Consider the following 12,281-nt stretch of genomic DNA (forward strand, 5'->3'; position numbering starts at 1 on the left):
TTAATGATCTAGTGCTACTCTCTACGGTAAACTTACCTAAGCGATTAGTCACTAATGTGGGTAGCAGTAAACTACTACCCAAGTTCATTGGGCCTTTCCGTGTACTGCATCGAAGAGGCAATGCGTACACAATAGAATTGCCACGTAGGATGCGAACGCATCCTACGTTTTACGTTGGTCGGCTCCGCCCGTACCATCAGTACGCGGCTTCTTCCGAGGACGGATGTGACCACCCTTTTCAAGAATCCCCAAAAGATTCTTGTGATCGCGAACCAGGTTCTCATGTTGAACCTGAAGTTTCTCATGCTTGTTCCGAAGATCCTCGAAACTACGATGAGCTGATGACAGCTCATCGCGAACAGCATGATAGTTCCGCTCGTACTCCAACAAGGAGTACGCACCCTTCGAACGGTCTTCCAACCGCTCGATATGGTGATTCTGCACCATCTGTTCCAACGAGCGACGCTTACCGCGCTCGTGTTCAAGACCCTCCTCCAAATCATGGAGGAAGTGATCCATTTTGTCGATCTTCGACATTAGATCCGACATACGGTTCGGATCTAATTTTCCCTCCTCCACCACAACCTTTGGTGGATTCCCACGGTGGTCAGCGTTTCCTTGTGGAACGTATCCAGAACCACCGTGATGTGAAGGGGCAGCGAACGAGTTATCTTGTTCGCTGGTGTGGTTATTCACCTTCGCATGACAGCTTGGAGCCTCGTTCCCAGCTGGTTGCTGACGTTGAGGGTCTCGTCCGTCAGTATGACGAGACCCATCCGATGGTTCAGAAGGGCCATCGGAAAACACGCGCGTCTGGCGCTTGTAAATCGATTGCAAAACGTCATTCGCATCACGCATCTCAATAGAGATGCGAGCGCTTCCCCAGGGCGAAGAAAGGGAATAGACATCCCTTTTTACCCTCTTCGAGTTGTCTACACAACACGGACAGGGATCACCCCACGCGAGGCATGGAAGCCCAGCCTCACGTGACAACCGATGCAATTTATACTTACGCCGGTTGGAGTTCGTTTCTCAAAATTAACGCGATTCGGGTCAAGTTTTTGAGGCCAGGCTTCGCGTCCAATGTCTTTGACATTGCAAATGAACGCCCTCCAGGCTTGCATAAGCGAGACTTTATCTCGCTTATTGTTGCCACTAAACCATCAATGCTTAAGAAAAGCATCGAGATAGAAATCTTCCTCAGCGCGAAAGTTCTTCGCGCTGGGATCAAGGCCATGTAGCTTTGTCGCAATAAATAAAGGATATTTATTGTGAGGAGTAGTCTCTCCGGACAGGCTATTGATTAGCCGCTCTGGCAAAAGCCACGGCTCCTTTTGAGGGGCGAGATGATACATTTTACTGTCTTCACTCCCCTGAGTGATACCCACTGAAGCAGGGGTACCACAAGAACTTTTCTTACGATGGCTTACGCCATCGTTATGACCTTGCACAGAAACACGTGCAGGTGACCGTACGGGGAACGGAACGGGTGATGAGGGATGATCCTCATCGTCGGATTTAAATAGACTATTAACTCGTCTATCAGAATGAGCCCTCTCATACGTAGTCGACCTCCAAAGAGGGGTCGTATTCACGTGGTGAATCACCACGTGCACTCGCAACATCTAGTGTTGTGCGATTAGAAGATACTACGGCAGATATTCCGTCTGCCGCAAGAGATAACAGTGCGTCACCCGCGGCTGCACGTACCGCAGCCGAAGGCGCAGCACTATCATCACCCCGCATGAATTGTTTCTTCATGCGATGGAATTTAAAATGATGGTTCTGACCAATCAACATCATTTTAAAATTAAGTGGTCACATAGTGACCACTCCATCCAATGACAGTCAGAGTGATGTCGTTTAAGGGAGGGATGATGTAACGGGGTGTATCGTTACATGAAATTTACACTTAAAGGTTGTGAATTAATATATTATCTAAAAGGTAGATAGATATTATTTTATATAGTAATGTTCAGAATTCTTATCCATAAATAGGTATAGACCATTCTATCTATTTATTCCGCAGACTAATCAGCTGTAAAGATAAACAAAAGAGAGGGACAGATCAGATAAGATAAGAATTCAGTTGCATGTTTAGTATTAGTTATAATTAAGTTATATTTAACAGATAGGAAGAAGAGATACTTAATTATGATAATACAGTTTGCATTTTACCCTCTTTAAGCTAGTTACCCTAAAGAGAAGTCTTCCTCTGCACGTACTAGTGTACATAAAATAACGTAAGGCACCACTCGCAACTGAAGCAGTGCGAAGTAGACTTGTACTGAAGCAGTACAAGTCGTAGTGCCCCGTTACAGGCCCCACTTGCATTGATGCAGTGCGAAGATTACTTGTACTGAAGCAGTACAAGTCGGAAGTGCCCCGTTACATAGAGCATGCGACAGTGTAACCTAGGTGAGTAATGACCCCTTAATTTGCACTCACTGTAACTTCTTTGTGTGTATCTTGAAAAGTCGCATTACGCTGCTTCTCTGCCCTTAGCTTGAAATCTCGCTCTATGCATTTTCTTTGTGCATATTTTACAAAGCCATAGTAAATCGCGTACAGAATGCTACTCTATCGCGTACAGCTGCCTTGCGATTGTCAACCACCTGGCAAAACGCAAGCCGGATGCTACTTTATGGAGCGCGGATCTCGTAAGTGTGCAGGTCAGCCTTTACCACATGGTAGCTTTGCTAGCAATGACGAACGTCAGCATCTGCTCTTACAGATGGACGATCGAGCACGTCATTTGTGGTGTTGTTGTTGGTTCGACATGAAATACGAAGTAAAAAATGTCCTGCTGCCGATGGTCCTACGAATGCAGGGCTTTTCAGGCTGTCAAATCTGCGGACTCCTTATAGGAAGACCTTTGGTCATTGACAAGTCTAATTTAGTGAATGCTAGTGTCAATTACCTACAATGACGGCTATGCAACGGCTTTGCAATAAAGTGTAATATATATGTTTTTTTTAAGGCTCGGTTGCTCTCTATGTCATCAACCCTTCAATTCTCCTGGATAATTCCTACCCTACAAAGAGGACAGTAATGCACCACTAATCAATTGCAGACGTGCCAAAATCATTATGAATCAAGTTTAAAACAAAAGCTACCGTAAATGCACATGTATCATGGGACCGTCGAAAGTCACTGGTAGAGGGATCAAGCCTCTTTTATTATTTAGCTTTCGGAAATTACAGGAAGGCAAAGAAACGCCGGACAATTATCAAATCTTTTACAATCCAACGATCTAGCACGCCCTTCCTCCCTTCGCTATTTTGCTCGTTTAATCACAAAACCTTTTAAAATGTTAATGCCACAGTCCCATTACGAGATCCCAACGACCCAGACCGCCGTGGTGTATGAAGCCAATAATGCCCCGCTTCAGGTTCGTGACGATTGGCCTGTCGTGCAGCCAAAAGACCTCAAAATTGGACAAGTGCTCGTTCGAATGGCCTACACGGGTGTATGCCACTCGGATCTATTGGTATGGGCAGGTCAAGGTCCACCTTTGTTAAAACCTTTTCCAATGATTGGAGGCCACGAAGGGGCGGGGTACGTGGCGGCAATTGGCGCCAATACTACGACACAACTAAACGTGGGTGATGCCGTGGGGCTTAAATGGATTGCACACTCGTGTCTTAATTGCGAGGACTGCCGCAAAGGATATGAGCCGTTGTGCTTTAAAGCAGGCATCCACGGATTGTCCTGTCATGGCACGTTTCAGCAATGGTGTGTCTCCTTTGCAGACCACGTGACGCCCATTCCATTCAAACTTGACTTGGCGTCCGCTGCACCAATTTTGTGTGCTGGTGTGACCGTGTACAAGGCACTCAAGCAAATAAACATGTCTCCTGGTGAGTATGTCGTGATTCCTGGCGCAGGTGGCGGTCTTGGTCACTTAGCGTGTCAGTACGCACGTGCAATGGGCTACAAGGTCGTGGCCATTGATACGGGCATTGAAAAGCGTGAGCTTATTGAATCCTACGGAATTACCGACTTTATTGATTTCAAGAGTGGGAATGTCGTCGAACAGGTCCATGCGGCCACTGGGGGACGTGGAGCTCATGCAGCCCTTATTGTTGCTGGCTCACAAGATGCGTACAAGGATGCGCTCACGTTTTTGCGTCCTCGTGGCACGCTCGTTGCTGTTGGTGTGCCGAAAGATGCGGCAATTGTGGCCCCAGTCGTCCCTTTGGTCTCGAATGAATTGCGCATCATGGGCGCGTACGTTGGCAATCGTCAAGAGGCTATCGAAGCCATTAATATGGCTGCTGATGGTCGTGTCAAAAGCACGTACGTAATTGAATCACTGACGAATCTCCCAGACGTCTTTATGCGGGTGCGTCAAGGCAAGGTCCAAGGTCGCATTGTCCTCTCGTGCGAGTAATTGTGTGTGTTTTTTTGTTTTGTAAAATTACAAAATTAACGGTGAGCAATTGACCAATAAAAAGGTGATAAGTTTCGATCGTATTTGTGTGAAAAAGACAAGATTTGTTGACAATTAAAAGTGACAATATGTGTCTTGCATTGTTAATCGCTAAGTGCGAAATCGACCTTCCGGGAGCTTTCTAAATGATGCGAAAAGAGCCTTTTATGGTGGCAGCAGCCAGCGGCGACCCATTCTATGTATTTAAAGAGTTGGTGGAGCTGCTATACTACTGACGTATTGTACGATAATCATGGGCTGTCGCTCGTGTTGATGTAGTGAGGTAGAAAGCACGGTCTCGACTGTAAAGCAGATGCACGCGAAATTGCGCGCTTGTTTGGAGGCCCAAGGCTCACCTGCTGCTAACGAGTTGCCGTCATTAACACATCGTAAGTACTACTATATATATGGAACTGATATGCATACTAAGAGCGAATTCCAAGGGCAGAGATGGAAGGCGCAATTGCCACCGCAGAGAAGTCGGTCAAGTTTCTGGAAGACACCATAGTCATGGTGGAAGCCAATCGAAGCAAATTTGAGCACATTGATGCCGCTGAAATTTCATGTCGAAAAGAATTTGTGGCAACGATTCGAAAGGTTTGCAAAGATAAGAGATACAATGTTGCAAACGAGGTTCTCAAACGAGTGTGCTGGTTTCTTGTATAGGACCTGCAGACGCTTTTAAATGAAATTTCGAGCGACACAATCCAATCTCAAATCCGCAAACTAGAACACAAGGTGTAACTAGACTTGGCTCTGCAGTGGCAAAGTGACACTAATTCTTGTGTACATGATGAATATATATTCACACCTATTGCAGAGATCGACTTCGTTCGATAGTTTTGATCAGTCGATGCCAGAAAAAAAAGAGCGATTTTTACGGGATGAAGCTCAGCGGCAATCGGTAATCGCTTCTGGGGGGGTGTAAAATATTATAAATTCTGATAATATATAATATTAGCAAATTATCAAGGAACAAGACGAAAACTTGGCAGGGCTTCGCACTGATTTAACGCGCTTACATGGAGTTACGATCGAGATTTCAAATGAAGCGACTCACCAAAATAAGTGCGTAAAAAAGCAATTGTATTGGACAGAGCAGCTTACAAATGCTATATTGTGGCTATAGAATGCTTGACGAGCTGACGGTAGAGGTGGACGAAGCCCAGGAACGAATGAATTTCGTCGTGGCACGGTTGAGTACCCTTCTTAAGACCAAAGGTTCTTTTATTAATTTTAACAGTCATATTTATCGGCTAATGAATGGATATATCTTTTAGATACATGTCAACTCGGCCTTATTTTATTTCTAGTCGCTGTGCTTACTGTCATGGTCTTCTTGGTCGTGTACACTTAACCGCACGACTTGCAGATATCGTGACGTTACGTCAATACTACCCCCTGCGTCTTCAAGACGGCATGGTAGCATTACAAAATAACAATGTACTATAGTTTAAAGACCGTCGTGCAGTCGTAATTTACGAAACGTCCATTGCTCAAATGATAAGATTCTAGAGGTCTATCGCTTAGTAACTGCAGGTGTCTTTTTGTTTCGGACACACGCCGGGGTTTCTATTTCTATTCGCCTTGTCAACTTCTTGCACAGTGGCTCCTGCAGTAAAAAGTGGCCGTTGTTGCGGCAACAGATCCAATGGCTGCGACGGGTAAGCAACCACGAGAGACGCGAGGGCCGCTGCGGCGGCTTGCGACGAAGTGTACATTGGCGGCTGCGTCAGTGCACACGGCAGCGCTGTTAGCTGCTGTTGCTGTAGACGCCGTTCCTTTTTCTTACGGTCGAGTTTCCGCTGGTTTGCATTCGCGCGCAATCGATGGTAGTTGCATAAATTGTGATAGTCTCCGCACGACTTGAGTGCCCGCATATGGTGGCACTTGCCTGTCCGATACTTGCACTTGATTTCCGATGGTACGGGCTCGACAGTCTCCTCTTGGTGCGGCGCTGTAGGAGGCTCAAAGACAGTGCGAAAGCTCGGAAGCTTACCACTGTCGCTAACGTCCACGGTCTCGGCCACGTCATGAGATCCGACGCTCTGCTCGTGCTTGATAGAGACGTCATCACGGGGCAGCTGGCGCGTCTTGAGCGTCACTAGAAGCGACTTCATCGAAATGGTGCTATCGAGCAATTCTACCTGTTTTAAAGACGCGTCGATTTCTGTCTTTGACGTGGCAAAGGAATCGACGTGTTGCGGTTGCATGGTGTTTGAATTAATGGGGTTACTAAGGTTTACAAGCGCAATGGCTTCCTGCTCTAGCGAGTGCTTCACCTCTTCGTCCATCATCATACCCCAAGGCCGTTGAGAACGGCTCTTTCGGCAAAGAATTTGTGCCTCGTTTAATTGTTTTTCGATCTGATTCGATCTGGTTATCATAAACAGCGGGTGGTTCACACTCTTTGGGGCAAAGCTGCTCCAGATTGAGCATACAAGCTGCCATACAAAATCTATGATATTAAAACGGACGATGTAGCGTTGTTTATTGCTATGAAGACTTGTGCATAGTTTATACGTCTTCATTTGCAAACTGATACCGACCGTCTAGAGTACGAGTACATAATAGGATTGTGTTATCAGTCGTACCGCCAATAGCCCTTTCAGTGGTCCTATTTCTGATGCAAGCAATGCATCGCACTTATCGGTCAAAACTTGATCCTTAAGGTGTACATGTCTCAACGTCGAGAATTCTTGAGCAATTCGAGGCACAAAAACATACATTTTTAGCCTTTGATTACTTTGAAACTCACTAAAACATCTTGTAAAAAGTGCAAGCGTGTCATTACATCAGTTTGGAAATCACCGCGACCATTCCGTCAATAATTATAAATCTTAGGCTTACTCAATATCGCTTAAACTGAACTATCCGACTATTTGACCCATTCTGAGGCCATCGCGGGCGCGGGTTTGACCTTACGGAAAAAAGTATCCGCCGTTTGTTTCGACAGGAAGCGCCTGACTAACGCGGCATCCATTCAGTGACTTTAAACAACTCGCGTAGCCTTCACACATTTTCTCGAGTTAAATTCTATGATGTCGTGATTCTTAATGAGCCAGTTATTCAAGAGCAAGGCGTCGCACAGGCAACTGCTTGTTTCTTAGCATCCTCTATCACGGTCGTCTCACTGGTCAGTTGTCAATAGGCCGCGCAGTAATAAAATGTATGGGAGCGATCACTGTGTCGGATGAGAAAAGGAATGAATATTTAAGGCTTGAAATTTGAAGCCTATATGTTTCCTTAAAATGCATCGTGGTAATTGATGCCATCAAATCTTGTTGGGCAAACAGATTCAAGTTATGCTAAACACCTACTATAAATTGATTCAAATGAAAAGGTTGAACAGTATCACTAAATTTATATTACCGCTGGAATTAGGACATTGATGGACGCTTGAAATAACAGTTTTTTGTGCGACAAGCCTGTGAAAGACAAGAAGAACATGTATAAGTAAGTGCAAGCAAATTTGAATATGGCTAGAACGCGATGCTATTAGACCTCCTCCCGATTCAGCCTGTCAGCGTATTAAAAGCTTACAACTTGAGAAGCTTTTAACATAAGCTATTCTGATTGGGAATCATGTTAAGAGGACGATGGACGAATAAATTGTCAATTAGCCTTTTTGCTGCGGCTGTGAAGATGTTAGCAAAGACATAACTACCTGCTGTGTTGATGTGGTGCTCAATTGATGCAATTCAAACATCTTTGAGGAATTATGTGGCATGTGACATTATTGTAAGAAAAAATATTTCGTTTATAACTCGTTCGGTCAAGAATTCGAGAAGCTTCTACAACCCATTACATGGAAAACATTCGGTGCAAGTCTCATGAGTGTGTCGATCGACACACAATGCCTTATAATCCAATCGATTCTTAAAATTAATCAGTAGCAACAATCGCAAAGTTGGGTATGTCAGACAATACCTTTTTACGTAGTAATCCTCACTTTTTAACACCAGCTGCAGCTTCTTTACAATTTAATACTAGCACTCGAAACCCATGTTGTGACGAGTGCGGTCTGCCTTTGGAGAGCAAATCACTTCCTTTGCGATGCACCCGCGGACCTATCGGTTTATGACTATGCGAGCTGTAAAGTATTAAATGAAGGGATCATATTAGCCACTACCCACCTAGTGTACTTATCTTTTCAAAGAGCGCCCATGCTGGACAGATTCTTTATCAAGCGTGTTCCTACCGATGGACTTGCAAAGTTCCGAGTGAAGTCGATGGTATTAGCTGGCACTTTGAGATCGAAAAGTATTTCCGAAACCGAAAGGTATAGCTCTGCAGGATTGGGGCACGACTCCAGCGACCTGTGCATCTCCTCGTCATGGCTGCGAAACGGCGAATAGCTCTTTCATTTAAGGCTTCTGAACCCGGATGCTCTTTAATATACACTTTTTAAATCGACGTGCCATTCATGTCGTTTGCTCTTCTTACTTGCAAACAACTACGGATTTTTTTACGAAGAAAAAATGTGTTGAATTTACTAAGATTCTAAAAGAATGGCAGCGACTGCTTTGCAAAATCTGTAACGTTGCAAGCTTTTTTGTCAGCGCCATTTCTGAGCGGAACATGAAAGTATAGGAATGGAAACCTTTGTATTTAACGTGAAAATAGTTTAAATTACTACACAAAGTTTTTTGCAGTGTTTTTCTTGTGGTTGACTGCCGGAGGTTTTGTCTCCAAGCAGATGCAATGTGGAAGATCCGCATTTGCTCTGGGATCAAAAGTCAATTCATTGGTAAAATGTCAACGTTTCCTTGCTACTTTTTAAAACCTTCTTTTGTAGCCGCGACGTCACTTAGTACAAAAAAAATGGAAGAAACGTCAGAGATTTAGCGCTGAAAATTTGATTGGGCGTGTAATTTTCGGTGTAACTTATTTTCGATGTGTCTTTGTATACGTAAACCTTTTGGACCTCTAATAGCGAGAAATTAATTTTAAAAGGTTATTCGTGTAAAAATCGATCATCATTTTTTTGCCAATTGCAATGAAAACACGACAACTTTTGTTTGAAGGTAGTAGTACTCGTCGATTCCACTTTGTTGTTAGACTTGCTCTAATTGCATTACTTGTAGCGCGATGGCAGACGATTCACGCATCGTGCGATTTGAATATGACTAGGCACGCGCATGGTGGGAAGAGACCATAGCCTGGTCTATGGGATCGTACCAGCTATTGCGTATTGGATGTCGTGTGACACGTAAATCTCGTGGTGCGGTTGCAACCCGTCTATCGTTTGTAAAATCGGTCACATCGCGAAATGACAGTTTTGAATCGAATCGCCTTCGAGGACCCGAACGACTTCGAATATGACCCTCGTTTTAGCATTAACACGGACCTAGGTCGCCACCTTTCAGAAATTTCGAAAAGTATAAAATTTGCCGTGATCCTTAATCAAATTCAGCGCATAGCGATTCGTGGTATCTGTGATCGACCCGAGCACGGCCTTTCGACAATGTATGTGATAGATATCTATTCACAGCACACGCAAAAAGGGCTGCCCATTTCTAAGGTTAGGAATATCCGTTTGCCCAAGTGGTGTCAAATACACACACGGACTACAGAGCGTCCAGACTGCCAGGTCGAGCACTGCTACTCGGACTTTCGGGCTCTGCGCGAGAGGATCTATGAGGCAGTGGATGCCAGGGATGATGAAATGCACCAAATGCGATGCTCCTACTGCAATCGTGTGCTATGGCTTATTACGTACGGCGACTTTCCATCGCGCTATCCAAACCAAGGACTTTTGGCAACATATACGGGATGGCGTCGCCTACTGACGCGCAGTCGGAGACATAAACTCGAGCACTTTATCAACGAGTTGCTGACTGCTGTCAAAGACGAGTCGTACCGGCATGGTAAGGCGCAGTGCGAGCATTTTATGATGGCCTCGCAGCTCCTTCAAGCCTTCTTGCTTAAGTCGTCGGTCACGCATTGTCAGGAGTGGGAGTCCTGCAAAATTGAATAGTCAGAATAGCTTTGTAAATTAATAAAGTGGTATGATGGATGGCACAAGACGATCGACAAGAGATGACAACAACGCTGCTGATAGAACGTCAATGGTGCACCATCATGACCGTAAGTCTATTTCAGGAATAGCTGCAATCCCCTAAATAAGTTAACGACTTGCTGTCATTAAAGTTGCGCTTTGTACATGGTCAATTGCTTAAATAAAGTAATTAGACCCACCACTCGGGTGTTGTTCACATTTGTGACCAACCCTTGTTAATGTGATGCACATAGGTGCATTAACATTAGGAGGGATGACGGCTAGCGTCATCCGTTACGCGAGGTATCTAGAAAGATACGCTCGCAATAGATATTGCTGATATCTAAAGAGATGACATTTTTGATCTGTAAAAATAGGTATTTATATTAAATGCGATTAAATATAAATCACTTTCTACTTAGTAAGTACGCACGAGGAGCCGGATTTCCGCTCCGTGTCGTTCCATGAAATTAACACTCAAATGTTGTTAATTAATATATCATCTAAAAGGTAGAAAATATTTGGAGGATATTACTTTAAATAGTAATGTTCAGAAACCTTAACCATAAATAGGTATACGCCATCCTATCTATTCATCCCGCAGACTAATCAGCTGTAGATGTAAACAAAAGAGAGAGACATATCAGATTTCAATTGCATCCTTAGTATTAGTTTATAATTAAATTAGCGTTAACAGACAGAAAGAAAAGAAACTTAATTGTATTAATACAGTTTTCATTTAACCCTCTTTGAGTTAGTTGTCTTAAATAGAAGTCTTCCTCTGAACGTACTAGTGTACGTGAAATAACGTAAGGCACCACTCGCAACTGAAGCAGTGCGAAGTGGACTTGTACTGAAGCAGTACAAGTCGCAGTGCCCCGTGACAACTAGAGTACTTAGTGTTTTGAGTGAGGTCGCTAAGGCGCCCACCACAACTACCTACTACACGCAAGATAAGATGATTTAACCGTGTAACGTGCTAAAGTTGCCCCTATGTTACACAGTCCTCGTTAAGTACACTTGTTGTACTTAAAGGGATGGTCAATTACTAAATAATAGTAATTAGACCCAACACTCGGGTGTGGTGCAAATTTGAGTGGTGCCTTACGTTATTTCACGAACACTAGTACGGGCAGAGGGAAACTTCTCTTTAGGGTAACTACTCATGAGAGAGTCCGGTGTAGCCAAAACGGCAGTAAGCTCCCCAAGCGGTATGCTTTGGGAGTGGCTTGTGATGCCCCAAGGTTTGAAAAACGCACCAGCGACATTCAACCGGGTGGTGGCTCACGTGATGCGTCAGCACTGTGCCTACGCGCCTCGTTACTTTCACGATGTATTCGTGCATAGTAGGGCTGAGGACGGGCTGAGCGCAATAGAGTCGCACAAGCGTCATTTAGACGCTGTGTTGCAGACTTTAAAGGACGCCCAATTGTACGTCAACTTGCAAAAGTGCGTCATAGGGGTCCCTGAGATACCTGTACTGGGCTGCATCGTTGGTACACATGGTGTACGAGCAGACCCAGACAAGGTAAAATCAGTAAAGGAATGGCCAATCCCACGGCATGTGAAGGATTTGCGCCAATTCCTAGGGCTCGCTAATTACTTGCATAAGTATAGCAAGAATTATGCGGAGCAAACTAAACCATTATCTGATCTCCTTAAAAAGGACACAGAATGGGTTTGGTTAAAAGAACAAGAAGATGCGTTCACATCAGTGAAGCAATCTCTTGTAGAGGCACCGGTCTTGGCATTGCCAGACGCGGATAAGCCCTTTAGCGTCGTCTGCGATGCAAGTAATTTTGCAATCGGCAGCGCGCTCATGCAGAAGGATGACGACGGCGTTGACCG

General features: G+C 44.6%; 4 protein-coding genes across 4 annotated transcripts; 3 read left to right on the forward strand and 1 right to left on the reverse strand.

Annotated features, from left to right (window-relative positions):
- Positions 1–2,636: 2,636 nt before the first annotated feature.
- On the forward strand, positions 2,637–4,393 carry CCR75_008213 (uncharacterized protein; the record flags this gene model as incomplete). The annotated part of the gene is made up of 3 exons (XM_067966267.1): positions 2,637–2,660; positions 2,981–3,048; positions 3,188–4,393. Exons 1-3 carry the CDS (start codon positions 2,645–2,647, stop codon positions 4,391–4,393), a joined length of 1,290 nt encoding a protein of 429 aa, XP_067820431.1. The 5' UTR covers positions 2,637–2,644.
- Positions 4,394–4,578: 185 nt separating this feature from the next.
- Positions 4,579–6,902, forward strand: CCR75_008214 (uncharacterized protein; the record flags this gene model as incomplete). The annotated part of the gene is made up of 8 exons (XM_067966268.1): positions 4,579–4,643; positions 4,712–4,821; positions 4,881–5,029; positions 5,099–5,170; positions 5,253–5,336; positions 5,394–5,500; positions 5,562–5,653; positions 5,713–6,902. 8 exons carry the CDS (start codon positions 4,579–4,581, stop codon positions 5,787–5,789), a joined length of 756 nt encoding a protein of 251 aa, XP_067820435.1. The 3' UTR covers positions 5,790–6,902.
- Positions 5,959–7,161, reverse strand: CCR75_008215 (uncharacterized protein; the record flags this gene model as incomplete). The annotated part of the gene is made up of 2 exons (XM_067966269.1): positions 5,959–6,876; positions 7,027–7,161. 2 exons carry the CDS (start codon positions 7,159–7,161, stop codon positions 5,959–5,961), a joined length of 1,053 nt encoding a protein of 350 aa, XP_067820436.1.
- A 2,543-nt stretch (positions 7,162–9,704) lies between these two features.
- Positions 9,705–10,412, forward strand: CCR75_008216 (uncharacterized protein; the record flags this gene model as incomplete). Its single annotated transcript, XM_067966270.1, has 1 exon — positions 9,705–10,412. One exon carries the CDS (start codon positions 9,705–9,707, stop codon positions 10,410–10,412), a length of 708 nt encoding a protein of 235 aa, XP_067820434.1.
- Between the last annotated feature and the right edge of the window lie 1,869 nt (positions 10,413–12,281).

The sequence above is a fragment of the Bremia lactucae genome, linkage group LG1 (assembly GCF_004359215.1).
Source record: "Bremia lactucae strain SF5 linkage group LG1, whole genome shotgun sequence".
NCBI classification, from domain to species: Eukaryota; Oomycota; class Peronosporomycetes; order Peronosporales; family Peronosporaceae; genus Bremia; species Bremia lactucae.